The following is an 18804-nucleotide window of genomic DNA, read 5'->3' as shown; positions in this document are numbered from 1 at the left end:
CTGGTTTCACCTGCACACTCTCCAGGCCATATAATACAAGTCAAAGTCTCTTTGCAGCCACTCAGGTGATTACAAGAGATAAAAAATAATAATGGGCCATAAACTGAGGGAATATGAGACAAACTCCACTTAATAGACTGTGAACAAAGTTCATTGTAGCCAGTGGAAATCTGAGCTGCATTTGAATCAGAACCGACTCACTGTGGAAATCCCTAGTGTCCATTTGCACTTGTCAGCAACGCTTCTCTGATCTGCCTGCAAAGCTCTGTGAGTGGCACTTTTATTAAAAATTGTGAAAGATGATGTCACGGGCTAATCCAGTAATAACTTCTTCCTGCTGCTCTCAGGAGCCCAGTCAATCTTCTTTAAACCTGCAGAGTCTTTGTTCATGCATTGAGCACCGAGGCTCAGGAGGTGCACGTGGCACAGGCTGGTGCTGCCCTGGGAATTCTGCAGTGCAGAGCAATGTTCCTGTGTAGCTGAAGGCAATGAGCCTCAGGTGCAGCGTGCCCCTGGGTGGCCCCGTTACAGCCCCATGAGGCATGAGCCTGGGCATGGACCTGCTGTGCTGGGGAGATGGTGATGCTCCTGCATCTGCACAACGCTGCAGAGCCTGGCTTCAATCACTGCTCCACAGGGTCACACTGTGCTGCACTGTGAGATGCACACAGGAGAGGAGGTTCTCTGACACCACAGTAATGGGGCAAGTAAATGCCTCCACTTGGAGCAAGAGCTTACAAGAAAAGCAGAAAACTAAGCCAAAGTGATCCTGCAAGCAAATGGCTCTGTGTTAGCCTCATTTAATATCTCCCACTCCTCCCTGAACGACAATTCCAGCCGTGGAATTTCTGAAGACAGGAATACCTTAGTCCAAAGCCTGCCTGAAACATATAAAGGACAAGGTATCCTCATCATTAGAAACAGCACCTCTCTGGAGAACTGAGGTGTCATACGTGCCCAAGTCTTTAACTCGTGCTATTTACTCAGGCATCCTTCAGAGACTACTAATTAGCGTGGAGCTCTGGGGCACAAAAATATTTTGATCTAGGCTGACCAAAGCTCCTCTTCATTTATATTAAGAACTGTTCTTTTGTATTAGATGTGCTCATTTCATTTTCCAATTCATTCTCTCCACTGCCGGTTTCTCTGATCTGTTGCTTCTAATGATGCCAAGCATCATCCTCATGAAAATTCAGATCATTTGGCAGTCACTTACAACATAAAGGCAGCTGCATCTGGGCTACAACCTGGCAAGTCTGGGGGACCTCAGGCTCTGTGAGATACAAAAAATTTTTGACAAATTTCTTCTCAGAAAGGGTGGTGATGCATTGGCACAGACTGCCCAGGGGGGTGGTGGAGTCACCATCCCTGGAGGTGTTCAAGAAATATGGAGATGTGGCACTGAGGGACATGGTCAGCAGGCATGGTGGGGATGGGCTGGGGTTGGACTGGATGATGTTAGTGCTCTTTTCCAACCTTAACGATTCTACATGCGGAGCAAAGATGTCACTTGAAATCAGGTGAGCACTGTCCTTTCTCCCACGCTGTCAGTGGTTTGCTCCATGCTTTTCACCAGTCGCTTTCCTGAATCTTGGTCTTTGTCAGAAGTGGTGAGAATGCCACTTCTCTGGGCTTTGAGGTCTCTGAATATAATGCAGTAACCGTTCTTACGTGCTAAGGTTGTAAAAGAAAGAGTGAAAATACCACCTCAGTTCAAGTGCTTAAACACACCGGGTTTGCCTAAGGTGGTCCAAGAGTCAGGCTTACATAAATCAACACTTTTTAGAGGAGGAGAAGAAAACAATGCAAGATAAAGGTAAACTTTCTGCACTTGAGAATGTTTCTCCCCCGTTCCCTGGGCTGTGTTATACTATATATTATCACTGTCATCAAAAGGGGTGTGTGTAAGAACTTGAAAAACCAAACGAACCTGTCTGCAAGGTGTTCCGTATATCACAGTCCCACAGGTGGCTTTATTTCCAAGCACTGGGCTGCGCTGCTGCTGACGCCTCCTGCTCCCCCTGGCTCTCAAGACTGCTTCTGGATTTAGCTGCTGCATCAGGAGTGAGCGCCTGCCTGCAAGTAAGCTCCATTTCTTTCTTGAAGTCACTGTTTTCAAAAGAGCTGTCAGCTGCCAAGGTGCTTTAGCTGTGATGATTTATCAGGCACCCCGCTGATGTGCTGCCTGCCACTCTTATTGCGCATCACCTCCTTTCTTAATGATAAACAATTGATTTTGATTTAATGGATTAATAGAGGAGACATGCGTGAACCTCAACAAATGCTTTTTAATAAATTAACAATCTAGGCCTGTCTCATTAAATCAGAAGGGAATGTTTGCAGTGTGACAGCTAATTAATTGCTTCTTCCAACCAGCCACGAGCTGGGATAAAGCCCACATTGTAAAGCTCTCCTTTTGTTTAAACAAGTGACTGCCTATTCCCCTTTCTGTTTCCCAAAAGTGGATCGAAGCGGATACCCATGTGTGTATCTAAGCAGCACCAGCTAACAGTGAAATGCCATTTGACGTGACCCAAACCAACATCCTGTTTGCATAACGTATTTGAAAAGAGATTACCTTTGTTAATGATATTAAGAATTAACATTATTTTCTGGAGCATACATAGCTCTGTATAGGAGCAATGGTATAAGCTGTGTATGGGTAAAACAGGATTGTTCCTTCCTAAATGGCTTTTGCTGCCTGTCACAGCACATGGTCAAGCTGTTTGATGTGAGGCTGGCAGCTCTGCCCCACAGCCAGGAGCCCAGGCCCAGTCCTCAGTGGGGGCTGAAGCTGCCCTTCCTCTCACAGAATTAACTTCCCAGCTTGGATAAATAATTTTCCTTACAGTGAACTATGAAATCAAGCATGTGCCTCATTCAGAACTTTTCTAAATCCATTAGCTTTGGCTCTGTTTCCGACCATACTTTGCTCGCTCTAGTTCATCCATCATCCCAGGTATCATTCCACCTTGTGCAAATCTATTTTCCATCTTGGAAAAATCATCATGAAAATTCACAAGCAAGGCACTAAATCTGCTTATCTGTCATTACCGTTTGGATAGCAATGATGAAAACAATAACAACTTCATCCTTCTCTAGTTAAGTCTTACCCAGATGGATAAATGATTATAGTCTTCAAATGTAACATATTCTTTTGTCTAAGCCATTACCATTTTCAACTATTTTTTTTCTACTAAAAGCACTAGCCTGAAAAAATTCAATCAAGAAATGGTTTTTACTGCAAAGAGGATGTGTCAGTCTCACCTTCCTCCCACATTTTTTCATTTGGATTTCAACCAAACTTGTGAAACTGTCAGATAGAAATTATTTTCTGCTGAAAAGCAATAGAAATATACAGTGGAAATCTGTCCTTGATGAATTTTAGGGGAAAACTGTCCTGAGAAGGACTGGGATTTCATTTCAGACATTTCTGTCTCTGAGTGAAATCTTCTTTATGGGCAGGCAGCTGTAGAGGGTGGGGGAGATGCTTTACCAGCTTAGCTTAGCAATCATTCTTAAAGCACATTTCTCCAATTACCTGCAGAGATATTCTATTCACTTTTCCAAAAATTGAGTTGGCTTTGGGGGGTTTCTTTCTGCCTGTTGGGTTGGTACCAGAGTGTATTCACAGCCAGATGATCATCGTTCCATTTGGAGATGACTGTCATAGGAATATAGGGTGTGCTGGCTGCCAAGGGAATGGTTGGGAACATCACTGCCACTGCACATGTCCTGGAGGCCCCTATCTTTCCTATATTTCCTATATTTCCAGTTTAGCAGTGCTCAGCTGGAGTCACCTCCTGCACAGATGGAGGTACATCTCTAGTACTGTCCTGTCATTACTGCAGTGAGTTATCAGTGACTTGTAGTTCTCCCTGCCTTCTTCCCTGTTCCATGAGCTCCTATCCAGCTCTTCTGCGTGTGCCTGTCCTGCCACCCCTTGGTGATAAAAGAGCAGTGAAATTCTGCTGAAGTTTACAAAAAAAATATCCCATTGATTTCAAGAGCCTCAGAATTGTTTTCTCTGTTGTGGCAAACAGTAACTTCCTTTTGCATAGGTAGTAAGCATGAAGAAGTCTCGAATTCTTCAAATTTAGAGGTCTCGACTCGTTTTTCAGAGAGACATTTGTGCCAGTACGCTTGCACCATTGTACAGAATGGTTGAGTTCATTCTATCTGACACTGTGAATTTCGGAATTCTTTGTATGGTAAGCCGGCATCATCTTATTCCAATAATGGAATTAAACATAAAAGCAATTGCATAAACAACTGAGTAAGCATTTTGTGCTCGTTTTTGTTTGCATTATGTTGCGCAGCAACTCATAACAGATTAAAAAAAGCCACTGTTTTGACATTCTAAATGCTTTGTAAACAGATATGACATTAGGGACCACTCAGAGAAACAAAAGAGTCCTATTGTGACCATCACAGTAACATTAAATTCTGGTAATTCTGTTATATCTGAGACAAGGCAGGGTTGGCTTATATGGATCACTCTGCATGAATTCTGTAAAATTCTGTATTCTCACTGAATATAAGGAGTTCATCCAAAACCACAATTACACATGGATACACGCGTGAGGTGTTCCACACTAAATCCTTTGGCAGAGATGCACAGAGAATAGATTCTTTGAATATACTCACTAAAACAATTAATGGTTTACATTTTTGTGTGTTTATTCCCAGTGGTATGATGAAGTGGAAATGTGTTATTTTTGAAATGTTACCTTGCCCTACATCTTAATTTCTGTATATCAAAGGATTTCAGAAGCCTCACAAATGTTTCTGCATTCCGTATCTCATCACTACTATCATCTACAGTAAGATTGGACTTGTCTTTCAATTTTGTCATTTATCCTTGAAAGCTTCTGAATCCTTCATATTTTCTCAGAATATACAGCTCTTGGACAACTTTTGATTTTGTAATAATTTTAGATTAAACATTCATCTCTAAGACTGTATTATGCTGTTAACTAACTCATGTGACTACTGCTAGAAATTACCCAGGCTGGAACAAGTTCTGAAAGGCAGAAGCAGCTTAGGTCTAAAGAAAAGGAGTAAACTGCCTTGAGCAGTTTTTTTCTGAAGTCTGAAAGGCAAGAGCCCAAAACAAATCCTTTTTTTGTCTTCAAAGCAGTTAGTCCACAGAACAATTCCTGTCTTTCCCAAAGAGGAAACTAGGACATAAAGCACTGTGGTTTTAAACTCCACTTCATTCTTTCCTTCAAGCCTTCCAAACCATCACCTTTCCTACTGCATGTGGGAAGGTGCCGGGGTTTGGGCATCATCAGTCTTGGCTGTGAAGAACAGCAAATTGCATACGTGTGTACTCATGTGTGTGAGTATGTGTACGTGACACAAGCAGAAAGGAGAGGGATGAACCACAAATTCTCTGTGCCATCTTTAGTTCCTGTCATCGATCATGTTTTCACCAACCACTGCTCTTTCACTGAAATATCAGCAGTTCTCAGCTACTTTATACTGCAGTCATCTCATTTTTGGTGCAATCCTCTTCCCTGAAGCATGAAACCTCTGAAATAGTTTCCTAGTTTTCCACATAAATTCTCAGTTTCTGATCTTCTTTCCAAACGTACATCTTTCTCAGACTTTGTTAATCTGTTAATCTCCTCACACTTTAGCCTGGCTGACATTTGTGGCAGTGTCTTATAGACACAGTGAACACCCTTATGGCCAGAATTATGTTTTCTTATATGTTTGTGTGGGGACTTTTTTACTGCCAATCTCATATAATCAGTGTCGAACTCATCTACGTGTTTCTAATTATTTTGTGGTTTATTTAATGGTTTACTTGTCACTTTTATTTTTGTACACATACATTGCATTTTCAAATCTCTAGGAATGTGTCATTCCAATCATTTTGACTGCAAATCTACCTATGGTGTTTTCATCAGCTGCATTGCTCCTAAATGTCTTACTTCACTGCAGTTTTCAGAAGATGATCGTTCATCTTCAGCTGAAGTTCATCTGTTGGCCATTGGTACATCATAAATCTATACATTCACAGCAAGGAAATAATTACACTCTTAATATTACCGCGATACTCATCTTCAACTAATGTATTGCTGTCTCAAGGTGATGCTGGATTCAGTAACCCACAGCACATTTCTGTCAAACACGATGGTTTGTGATCCCCTGATGTCTTGGACAGAGATATTTGGGACAACTGAAGATGACTATCCCACCTGTGACCATCAGACAGGTATGTAGATAGAAACTGAAATTGAAAAGAATGTGCATTTTCAAAAAGTCAAGGCTGATTTGAATTTAATTTAGTTCAAGACAAATTGAGCAGCAAACAGGCTGAGCCCACTGTTGTCCCCATTGTTTTTTCTAGTCCAGTTAACTTTCTTAAGCATACTGCTAGCTTGTGAAAGATCAAGGCACACAGAAAGAATAGTGTTTTGTGTTTAAGTGACAGTTTCCCCTCATTTGGCAAGGTGATACACATAATGCAAGAAGAAACTCCTGAAGGAAAGTGCAGTTAACAAAGAGAGGAAGACAGCTATAGCCTCAGGTTCTTGACTCCTTATTTATCCCATCTGCCTAGAATGCAGAATTTGTCACTGAGATCACTCCCACCGTAAAGAACTTCAACCACATAGCAGGCCAGTTATTTGTGATGAATATCAGTGACCAGATCAATGCACGTGTAGCTGGCAATAACTGGGATTTCAGAAGCCACTGGAGAACTGTGTAGAAACACATCAAAGTCTAGAAACACATCAAATTCTCCTCCTTAGAATTTGCTAATGTTAAGTGTGCAATTCTCTGACTGTGAATATGAAAACCCCGCACATCACCAGGCCACACACCTCACGTGGTCAGCCCAACTCTGTGCGAAAGAATTCTTTCTAAATCTTCTCCCTTCAAAACAGTCGGTGTAAATTCCTGAACAGTCCTTCTCTCTCTGAATCATTCAACAGTTCTGTAAAGAAAGGTAGCACAACCCAGTCACAATGCTGAGCCAAACTTGTGGTGAGAACTGGGGAAGATGTATGGTTTTATGCGGTATTTTTCTCTTACAAAGCTATTTTTGTCCTCTTAAATGAGAACACTGTTGGCCTTGTGGAAAAGCACTTTCCTGTAAGGCACAGTTTGAGTAGTAAAGAGCAAAACTTTCCACACAGCTTCTGTTGGTGCTAATCCATGGCCATTGAGGACATTTTTGTTTCTATATTGCTGAATTTGTCCATTCAACGTCTTCATGATATATGAGGTAGAATATAAGTCTTCTTGCTTCAAATAAATGGCTGTTCTTTAAAGCCCTGCAGGAATTAAATTTTTAGTTATATATATATTGTTTCAATATTAGTTTTCATTCCAACTTAGAATGAAATTCTAAAGTTCATGACATTACAGAAATCATAGAAAGTATTCTGCTTTAAAATTCAAGTATGCATTTTAAAAAGTCTGATATTATTCAATTTAAAGTTAATTTTGGATCAGTCACAATTTTGCCTTGGTTTTTATTATAGATTTGCCTTTTGGTATAGATTGGCTTTTTGTTTTTTTTTTGTTTTTTTTTTTTTTTGTTTGTTTGTTTAAAAAAATAAAAATCCACCAAACAGATGAAATTGAAATGATCCCAAGGGCTGCCCAGGGAGGTGGTGGAGTCACCGTCCCTGGAGGTTTTCAAGAAATGTGTAGATGTGGTAGTGAGGGACATGATTTATTGGGCAGTATTGGTGGTAGGTGGATGGTTGGGCTGGATGATCTTAGAGGTCTTTTGCAACGTCCATGCTTCTATGATTCTATGAAGTAGTTCTGCTATCAGCAGATCAGCATTTGCTGAAGGCAGAGCAGCCCTTCTGTGGCATCCTGACAATTCCTATCATTACAGAGCCATCTGTTCCTTGTTATCAGTGCGAGCTCTGCTACTCAACAGTTGCATGGCTCTGAGCTCACCCAGGTGGACAGCAGTGCAGCAGTGATGTTGAATCAAACTCTGCTTGCAGCTAAATGCAAAGCTCTCTCTGCTCTAGAAGCAGAATTTTGGGCAGCAATCAGGTCAGACTCCCTCTTGCCAAGCAAAGCTGAGCAGAGGAAATCATTATCCTTTCCTGACTATAGTGGAAGCTACATTTCCTCCTTCACAAGTTTTTTATAGCTCAATTTCTGATGCGTTTTAGGCTTTTCATAAACTCCTCATGTTACAATCACTTCTTTCCTGAATCAAATTTAAACCAACCTTGTAGAACCTGTGAGTTCTTTTCCTATCTCCTTCGTTTCCTCCACAGTAGCTGAGAAGCACATTTAACATGTCTAGCACAGAAATAAAACCACTGCAGCAGTGCAGGAGCAGTCCTAGAGCGGCAATTCAAGGAGAACTTTGCTCTGAAGGCAGAGGAGAATGTAGGTCAGCAGAAGTGAACATGCGCTCCCTCCTGGTCACAACAAGAGGCTTCAGGGCTGTGATCCCAATGCCTTCTGAAAACTTGCTTTGTACTTGGTAGAAACAAAGTGTAAGGTCAAGTTCAAACACATTCCAGATGGAAATGTATATTAATATACGTAAATATATATAAAGCATATGTATATATTCAGATGAAGAATGGATGGCAAGTGCCTAGAAAGAGTCAGGTGAAGATCACTGATTTAAGGCTATTACTAGGCTCAGCTCCTCTGCCAGACAGGGCGTTAGGACATTAATATATGTACTAGTCCAAGTCCAATAGTTTCTCTGAAATTATGAAATTGTTCCTGTAAACCAGATCACAGACAGGAGCCCAGTTTAGCGGGGCTTTCGGTCTGGGGCAGAGCACCTATCCTCTTGTTCCTATGAGAACTGCAAGGTTAGTCTGCCTTTACAGTTTCCACATTAGTCATCTTCATGTTTTTACACTTTCACTCTCTGGCAGTCAGAACATACCAGGATTTACATTTTGGAGAAATCTCTTTTTTTTTACATACACGAAGTGGAGGAAGCTAAGGTCTGTTACACTAAAATATTGCGTCTTTTTCATTTCTTGTCCTCATTTTCCATCACTGAGTGCTGGAAAATAACACCAAAGTATTAATACTGGGAAAATAATACAGAAAATGTATGGAAATTCTGTCTCTAAAAAACAAAATATTATGTTTAAATGAAATATATCTTTTCCAACTGACAAAAAGGTGGGCCAAAAGGTACAGGCATGCTCTGTCTGCCCTGTATTACAGCTGGACTATACGTAAGCAGGCTCATCCACCCAGATTTGTTGTGGCTGATAAAAGTATTTTCACCAACTGTAAGCACATGTGCAATGTTGGCTTGCCATTGCCATACAGAAACCACTGCATCCCAGGAAAACCTGGACAGCTCTTTTCTTGGCCTGCATTACTGAATCTACCTGGGACTTCACGTCTTCCTCAGCTTTGCTTGTCACTACAGATAAAACTGCATCTCCTGCAAGGCAGGAGACTCATTTTCACAGCACAGCATTAGCTGGAGGACATGAACCAGGCCTATTGACTGAAATAATGGTTATAGCCCAGTGGGATTATGCCTTCAAATGCCATTTCCCAAGGGCTGGGTACTGGCCAGCATAAAAGGGTTAAAATATTCAGGTTTCAGGAGAGGCCTGGCAAGACAATCAGTGCAATGGAATGGGTGGTGGAAAACATCTAAAACCAGTGGAAAAGGCAAGGTCTGAATTGAGGCTCTCTTCTCCACTCTCAGCTGCCCACCGCCCTCCTCCCAGCTGCACTGTTCGTTGCTTGAGGCACACTGCTGCCCTGGCACAGGGAGCTACCTGCCCCCAGCACCTGCCAGGTGGCTTTTTCCCTTATGCTTTTGAAATGGTGGTATGAAATTCTACCTGGCCATTTCTTTTTCTTTAAAAGAAGACCTGAAATTCTTTTGGAGAGGCTTTGTCTTCAACTGATCATTTCTTCCAGCAGCATGTTCAAAGTGGCACAATACCTCAGTCACGTCTGTCACCTGGAAGAAGGGGAAGCTCCCCTGCATGTCTAACCCAGATATAAGAACTAAAAGGCAAGAGCACATGCAAATGCTACACCTTGGTGTCAGCACATTTTGTACATTCATCATGTACATTATCATGGGGCCTCGGAATATTCCAAAAAAAAAAATCTGAGTCTTTCCAAAGCCAAAGCAAACAAGGAAACTAGACCGGATGAGTGCTGGTCCATGAAAGAAACATGCTGTGGCATTTGTACTGCCAGCAAAGCTGATATTTATCACTGTCAAGTCAAATTTTCAAGACCAGTGGCCAAAACACTGTGAGACAATTCACTGTACCCATGGAAGGGCAGAGAGCTCACAGGGCAGCTCAGGAAACACAGGGCTGGATGTGTGCCCAGTCCCACGGAACGGCCCCTCCGCAGTCAGTCTGTCTAGCTGGGGACCTGGGGACGCTCCAGCTTTCCTAAGGGGACTGGAGGCTCTTGGCACAGGATTAAATAAAAATAGTCTGCCTGGTCCAAAAGGGATCGATTCAGCCTTCTGCTTTTCTTGAACAGCCTCTAAAGTTGAGATTCCTGTAGAGCTCAAGCCTAGTATTAAAGCAATTTTATTTTTTTCCTGGCAGAAGCCCTGTGAGCCCAGTGCTTCCAGCACTCCCATTCCACCCAAGGAAACCTCCAGACTCTGACATAGCCAGGTGTATGCCATCTGCAGGGCTTAGAGCAGCCAACCTGATGTCAGGCTCACCAGATTTCCCTTTTAAATCAGGAGCTGAATAAAATCTCAGATTCAAATATCCTTGAGCAATGGGCCCCAAAAGCCAGACCCAGATCTTCTGCCCACCTCTTTGCTTTACGGCGATGTCACAGCAGAGGTTCGGTATTACATTAATTCCATATGTGCATACAGATGATTATATTTATAGCCTGGGAATGATTCATGAAAGCAACCACAAATTCCCCTGTAAACTTTTAGGACTTCTAATTAGAAGTATTAATTATTTAACAGAAGCCCACGTAGGATGCAAGATCCATGTTTCAGTTATTCTGTCACAATTTCAAACCCTTGTAATTCATTTTACCTTGGAAACTCATCCAGCCTATTTGCATCATTTTGCACTCTGAACTGGTTGTCTAGACAAATGACAGCTACAATTCACTTTGCTCGCAGTGCTATCATAACCTAATTTGAATTGCCATTTCATATAAGCAGTACCTAAAATCAGATGTTCAGGATCCATTTGAAAATAAAATAATAACAAATGGATGACCAGACGGAGACAGTGGGAAACGTAAGTCAAGAATACGATGCTGTTAGATGTGAAAATAAACGAAATCATTTCTGATTACATTATACTACTCTCATTCACATGCTATTTGGTTGCCCTCCTGTTGTTATTTACTCTTTAGCGACTCCAGGAGTACAATAAATGATACAGATAGATAATCAAAGCCAATGAATAGGTGTATTAAAAGTAATGCATTTTTCAGTTTCTAACATAACAAAAAGTAATCCCACCTATAGCATTAATATCATTTTAGCTGAAAATTAATGGCATTTACCCAACTGCCATGGATATTACTGAAGGAGAATATGTCAGGTTATTTCAGCCCAGGAATGCATCACTCATTGTTATCACACACTGCTAAGTTCTCACAAATTCTCTACTCTAATTTTCTTATACCTTTTATTTATTTATTTTAGAGAGAGAGAGATCCTTTGTACATGTAAGCAGTTTCTCTCAGTAGGTCTAAGACAATTAACATGCATATTTGCGTGGCAACAGCAGTAACTAAAATGCACAAGGCAGGCCCTGGTATTTTCTAAAAGAATAAGGAAGGAAGTCTGCAGCCATAACAGAAGAAAGAAGGGGGATCAGTTTTGCTTGGAGCATGGTTATTAAAATGGAGAGCACAATCAGTTTTGCATTGCAATGTTCCTCTTTCTTGCCAAATGTGTTACAGATTCTGATTCTTTCTGGACATCCATCCACCCGGAGCACTGGAGTAAGCACAACGTCTGTGAATGGCTGCAGTTCTGCTGTGACCAGTACAAGCTAGATGCCAACTGCATTTCCTTTTCCCATTTTAATATCAGTGGCTTACAGCTGTGCAACATGACTCAGGAAGAGTTCCTGGATGCTGCAGGCATTTGTGGTGAATACTTGTATTTCATCTTACAGAACATCAGGATGCACGGTGAGCGTTCCAGAAACCAAATGCAAAACAGAAAGCAGTGCTTTTTGTGTGAATTTCTTGCTAGCAGAAAACGTGGGATTCACGCTGAATCAAGTAAAACATGAGAGCCGCTTAGGTACTGCCCTACAGAAGGACACAGCCACAGCTGGCACTCTTGGTGTAGTCGTGGGCTCAGCCACATGAGCACCAGGCTCCTCCCTGGACCACAGAAACCTTTGTGCAGGCTCCAGCGCTGCTCCACCCTTGACCTTTCTGCTGAAACTGCTCAACCCGCATAATCCCAGGGTACATCCAGATGGGATACAGGGGGTCATAACACGCAGTTATTCCTGTAATCCAACAGAGTGAAGGCTGCTCTCTTTCTCAGAAAGTAGACCAGTTGTGTTTGATGGGATTATGAGAGCTGACACTGAACAGCCGAGTGTAGATTAAATACAACAGACCATGCCCATCCGCCGTATGCATTGCCCAAGGCCTGTGAGGAAAGGCAGTACACAGTCCTGTAACGAGACTGCCACAGCATAGCAGGCAATGCACACAGCTGCTCCTCTACAAGCAAGCCTAAGTCTATCATTTTCTTATTTTGTGTGCCGGACTTCTCAGCATGGTTTAAGTTCCCTGAACGCAGCTTGGTATGTTCAAAGCATTCATTTACATGCTGGGAATGTAATGACTCCTTTACCAAGGTGACACTAACCTGCTAACACAGACAGTTCCAGCCATGTGCACATCTGGTTTCCAGCAATAGAGGTGATCGTTAGGTAGGGGAAGGACGCAGGAGTAGTTTTAAAGAGACCGAATGAAGAATGAGTGATCTAAGCAGAAAAGAAGCTGCAAGTGAGTTTCGGAGAGAGGAGAAGAGACACATGAGTAGATGTGATGCAAAGGGTAAGGAAAATGGAGGATAAAAACAGATCAAGAAGTAGAAATGACAAATCATTTTAGCAGTGGAGAAGCTGAAAACTTATTTCATTGATTTCAGTAGTTACTCTTCTGAAGAAAAGCACTGAACACTGGGTTATGTTTTTCCCTGACAGGCACTTCATTTTTTACTGATGTAGAAGAAACAAAATTATCCAACAAGGACTGTAAGTAAACTTGCTCATACACACTAAGTTGCATTCAATGGAAAACACACTATCCACAGAAGTTCCCCTATTTTGTAACTTTTATCCCACTACGATTTATCCCATGAAATGAATTTGTAGGTCTTCACTGTTAATTGCTTTCACGAGGTTTCACCAATACCCCTTCTCACTAGATGCGTACTCAGCAGATACACATTTTTTGTAGTCACTAGACTATGTACTGCTTTTCCTAGCAGACTTTAATAATTCTTCCCACTGGGGTCAATAATACCCTCTTCTAATTGCTCTCTCATTATTGCAGTATTGAGACAGAAATTCTGAAGTGTTGATTCAAGTGCTGATCACCCCTATAAGCATGCTGGCAAATACTGTAGTTGCCTACTGAGGCAGTTTTGACCTCCCAGAACCACTGCAAAGCGTAAAGCCAAGAAACTTTCACCCCCACACACCAGGCACCCAATTCCGTAAACCTACAGAATCCAAGCATTTTGAATAGAGCACTGACAAAAATTTCATGTATTTTTTTTTGTGCTGCAAGCCACACAGTTGTGTTAATTATTCACTTGTGCTTACCTTCGTGCTAGAGTTTTATTAAAGAGATAAAGTTGCAGCTCACATACCCTCTTTGACTTAATGTTGCATGGCGTTTGCATAGGTGACCTTTTGACCAAGTTGCCACCAGACTCAGGAGTTCCTTCTTCACTTCTCACGTTATTCTGTAGTTCAGTCCCGGTGCGTGATAAGGCATGCATGAGGGCAGGTGGCATCAGCGGCCAAGAATGTCACAGTCATGGTAGAACAAGTAAGTACATATCAGAAACTCAAAATTCAAGATTACACAGCCCACGTTGTTCTAACTCTCCAGCTCCATGTGGTTATCAAAAGAAACCCTAATGATACCGCAAATAAATAAAATTTCACTGAGGTTTGGCTTTTAAGCACTGCCAGCTCTCATGATTTTATCATGAGTCTTGAGGTACTTGGTATTTTTCTTAAAGCCACGTTTCTTTTTCTATTTACATGTTTAAAGTGCTTCTAGCCATCGAGTTGCAGAATGACTGGAAAACAATCTGAAAATAACAAAGATTGTAAATGCAGAAAACCAAATAAGAAACTTCAGATATTATTATGACATTCATTATTCTTATGTTGCTCTCAGGACTTTGTTGGGGGCTGACTCATTATTTTTAAATGCTTGGGTCAGTGTTGAGATCCAACATGCATTCATACGTCAGTTAATTGGCACCCAATTAATTGGATATTAGGAAAAATTTATTCTCTGAGTGGTCAGGCACTGGAACAGGCTGCCCAGGGGGATGGTTGAGTCACCAACCCATGAGCTGTTCAAGAAAAGCTTAGATTTTGTAGAAAGGGATATGGTTTAGTGGGGAAATATTGGTGGATGGTTGGACTGGACTATCTCAGAGATGTTTTCCAACCTTGGTGATTCTGTGATTCCATGCGTCTAATCTGAAGCTAAGACAATAGCTACACCTGCCTCTTCCCTTCCCTTCCCTTCTCTCCTCTCCTCTTCTTTTTAAGCTAGAGTCCCATTATTTGTGGCACACCTGATGCACAAACACGTCTCTGAGCTAGGTGAAACAATAGGAAAAGGAACTGTCTATCCATGCTGGGAAACTGGCACTTTATCTCATTTTTAGCCAACCCAATCTTTGTTACAATTTTTCTCTTGAAACGCTTGACATGAACATTAAAAATTCTTCAAAAGCACCAGTTTAAACCCTGTGCTAAAGTTGTCAACGGTAAGTGGAACAGAACCAGTGAATGACATAACTAAAACTGTGCTACAGTAAAATTCCTGGAGTAGAAAACAGATTCTAGCACCATAGGTATTTGTAAAGCCCTTCACTGATATTTTCTGGAGTGCTTTTCTTTTTCCTGATTCCATTTATAGAGAGGCAATACACTAACACTTTGAAAGCTAAATTGAAATCAGTGCGAACAGACAGCAAGAATAACTAGCTGGTGACAAAATGCACTGTAAATATAATTCTGCCTGAGTAAGAAAACATCTACTGAATAACTGTCCTCTTCCTTTTCAAGACCTGCAGAGTTCTCATTTGTGGGAATTTGTAAGAGACCTCCTCCTTTCTCCTGAAGAAAATAGTGGCATTCTGGAATGGGAGGACAGGGGACAAGGCATTTTTCGGGTTGTTAAATCAGAAGCTCTGGCAAAGATGTGGGGACAAAGGAAGAAAAATGACAGAATGACATACGAAAAATTGAGCAGAGCTCTTCGGTGAGTTAACTGGTGGAAGGGTCCCTCACCTCACTTGACTTCTGGCTCAACATCCATTTCTCGTTACTATCCTGAAAACTTATGTTGGGCAGATGCGGGTTGGTACTTCCTGTTTATTCGATAGGTCCTGAGAGAGCACCCAGTCTCCTTTGTTACAAACAGGATCACAGGGCTAAATGCAGAGTGGTAGAGTGGGGCAATCAACTCCATTGATTGCAACAAAGCTATCACTTAACTATAACGTAACTGAGCTGAGAATTTAGACTATATTTGCAAAATGACCTTTTTTACTCTAGAAGTAACATTCGCAGTTTCTGCTGAATTGTGGTAATCTTACGTAAAAATATGACTAGCTAACAAAAACACTTTGTATTCCTTGTAATTTTCAAGCAGTGGAAGGTATAATCCAAGGCACCTGGGAAAACTTAAAGCTCTTTAAAGTCACAACATAGCAATTTAATGGAAAGGAAGACTGGAAAGAGCACATTGACTCCCATTCTATTCTCAGGCTGTGATGTCTATGTAAAAAACTCCCATAATCTGAGTTCTACTACTATTTTCTCCATTGCTTTTTTGTTTGCTTTCCCTGCAGATACTATTATAAAACAGGCATTTTGGAACGAGTGGACAGAAGGCTGGTGTACAAGTTTGGGAAGAATGCCCACGGATGGCAGGAGAGCAAGATATGAACTGCTCAGTGCTTCCACACATGCTCGGCACAAAAGACACCATAATCTGGATGGTCCAGCTGCAGTGGACACTTGAGAGAGAGGTTTTCCTCTCCCTCTCTCCTCTCAGCCCGTCTGGACGAATTCATTGCAGTCTGCTTCAGGAGACAGGCTACAACATCAAAAAGAGCACTTGAATTTTGGAGTCATTTTTGCCTTTGTGTTTTCTGCCAAGCACTGTCTGCTAGCAAGCCTTTAGGAATATTTTTACCTGCTGCTCAAGTGACAACTAAAACCTGCCTGTCTCCCCTGTCTCAGCCGGCATGGTCACTGACCAGCACGAAATTCCTCCCTGTTCTGCTGCCATTTAAAGCAGAATATTTAGAGACATTTCCCAGTTATGTTACAGTATTTCTAAAGAATGTAGAAAAGCTTCTTTTCCATTTGATGAGAAAAACACTCTTCTGATCCATTCCACTCCAAATAATTGCATTTCTCAGATATGCCACAAACCCATGTGTTGTTTAAAACATGCAGTCCACTCTCCTCTATGTGCCTGGATTTAATATGTCCAGTCAACCTAGTTAACAAAAAAAAAAATCAAATTCAATTCTGAAATATATACATCAAGTAGTCACCACCTTTAGCTACTAATTCCATCTGTGCAAAGATATAGAACAACACACACTTGATGTATTTGGTTTTTTTTTTTCATGAAGGTGAATTTAAGTCACTTCCACATTTGGAAGAAGCAGTTCTGGATAGAGTACAAGAATTTGCTGAAGTAGATTAGTTTTAAAATGTAAATGAATATTTGTGGAGACGTTTCTAAAGAGCCTTTGCCCACATCTGTACAGACATCAGTTGAACAGAGCAGCTTATGACACAGTGTTGTACATATACCAATAAAATTAATGTGTGGTGCATGCCCTCAGCTGCTCCATAGATCAACCCAACAATAAGCAAATTTTTTAGAATGAAAGGCGGTATATGAGAATTCATCTGCGGTTTTTGGAAGTAACATAATTATTCTGTAGTTTTACAGGGATTGCTTCTTCAACATAATAAATTTAAGCTACAGCTGTAAATCCGTAACTGCTTTAGGCTTACCCCAAGTGGCATTCAGGGAGGTTCAATGGGGTTCTAACTTTGCTTACCAATGGACAGCTCTGCACCCATTACTCTGCATAACCTCAGTTCACTGAGGTGTTCCTTAACCCTAAAAGCCTTTTTCTTGCAATTCAGAAAACGATGGTATTATTTGCAATAGGAATTATCTTTCAAGGCAAGTGACTGTTTTAAGAATTGGGATTATCAAACTAAGCACTGCTGCAGCAACCCTATTCCAGGTACCTCACTACATGGGATGAGTGGGCAACAGCTGGGATGGAGGACAGTGGTTCCTGACTTTAGAACCTAGATAATGCCCCAGCTCTACCAACAGCCTGCAAAATTCACACTAGAGATGACTACCAACGAGGTTTCTTCCAGAAACTACGCATATTTGTTTGGAAAGACTCATCTTTCTCCTATTTCTCATCCTTTTGTTTGTTTTTATCTGCAGAACAGCTACAGATATTCTTTCTGGGAAATAAATCCCTTAGGGATAAAACACAGCATAAGGGGCATGCTGTGAAAAATGCTCAAAAGTTTGTTGCAGCTGCCTATTTCATAATATGGGAAAACAACTTGGCTGAAGGAAACATCGTCAGTCACAACCAAAACAAGGGCACTAATCTTGACATAGAAACATATGTCAGTCAATGACAAGACGTAGAACTGAGGGATGTAGATTTTCAAATATATCTAGCATCTGTGTAATTTAGGTAGTAAAATATAGTACAAATATTCTGGTTAGGCTGCTAATAAAAAAAAAAATCAAGCCTTCACACTCTTGAAAACTAGCAGGAATTACCAACGTTCCAGGACCATCACACACAAAACACAGCCAGGCAGTCCTCCTGTGCCACGTCCAAAGCAGATCAACAAGCCTCTAGGTCCCAGTCCAGTTATGAAGATTTACTGTAGAGATGTGCTTAAAATGTGAACAACTGTAAAGTACCTCCTCTTAGATTTGTATAGTTTTCTGCCCACTGCAACTTGTTAACAACACGAATGAAGGTGCATGCCTTTCTTCCATTCATGTCTCCCTAACTCATACCAAGGGTACACAGAACCACTCCCTGGAGGCAGGACCTTGTAGCCTGGGCCTGTCCACGTGTGGGCCAGGGCAGAGCCAGGCACCTCCCTGGGGGCCAGGCCCAGGGTGACACCCAGGCCTGATGGCTGTGAGGGCAGGGACAGCTGGGACTGGGCAGTCAATGGGGCCTTGGTCAGGGCCACCGTGGGGGGAGGTCAGGCAGGGTCAGTCAGCTCAAGAACATATAACTGACTCTAGTTCTGCCATAGGAATGGAAGTGCAGAAGATAAGATGATGCTAATCAGAACAGATTTCACTAAATTTAATCCATTAGTTCAATCTCTTCCTTGAGCAGCTAATCCAGGCAGTGCAGATATAGAAAACACAGCAAAAAGCTATTTCAGATATTGTTAACCACAAGTCTGAGCACACAGTGGAGAATGCTTTGGAAGGGAGTGGCCTGTTTAGGCACAGTTTAGAAATAATCTGATAAAAATCTGAAAGTCTTAAAAAGGGTCAACT

The 18804-nt window shown here is 41.6% G+C and overlaps 1 protein-coding gene across 1 annotated transcript; it reads left to right on the top strand.

Annotated features, from left to right (window-relative positions):
* On the top strand, positions 1961-18797 carry ELF5 (E74 like ETS transcription factor 5). Its single transcript, XM_021403696.1, has 7 exons — positions 1961-2082; positions 6097-6223; positions 11893-12126; positions 13164-13214; positions 13870-14016; positions 15279-15474; positions 16067-18797. Exons 2-7 carry the CDS (start codon positions 6100-6102, stop codon positions 16161-16163), a joined length of 849 nt encoding a protein of 282 aa, XP_021259371.1. The 5' UTR covers positions 1961-2082; positions 6097-6099; the 3' UTR covers positions 16164-18797.

The sequence above is a fragment of the Numida meleagris genome, chromosome 6 (genome assembly GCF_002078875.1).
Source record: "Numida meleagris isolate 19003 breed g44 Domestic line chromosome 6, NumMel1.0, whole genome shotgun sequence".
In the NCBI taxonomy this organism is placed as follows: Eukaryota; Metazoa; Chordata; class Aves; order Galliformes; family Numididae; genus Numida; species Numida meleagris.
This window is presented reverse-complemented; position numbering and strand designations above follow the sequence as displayed.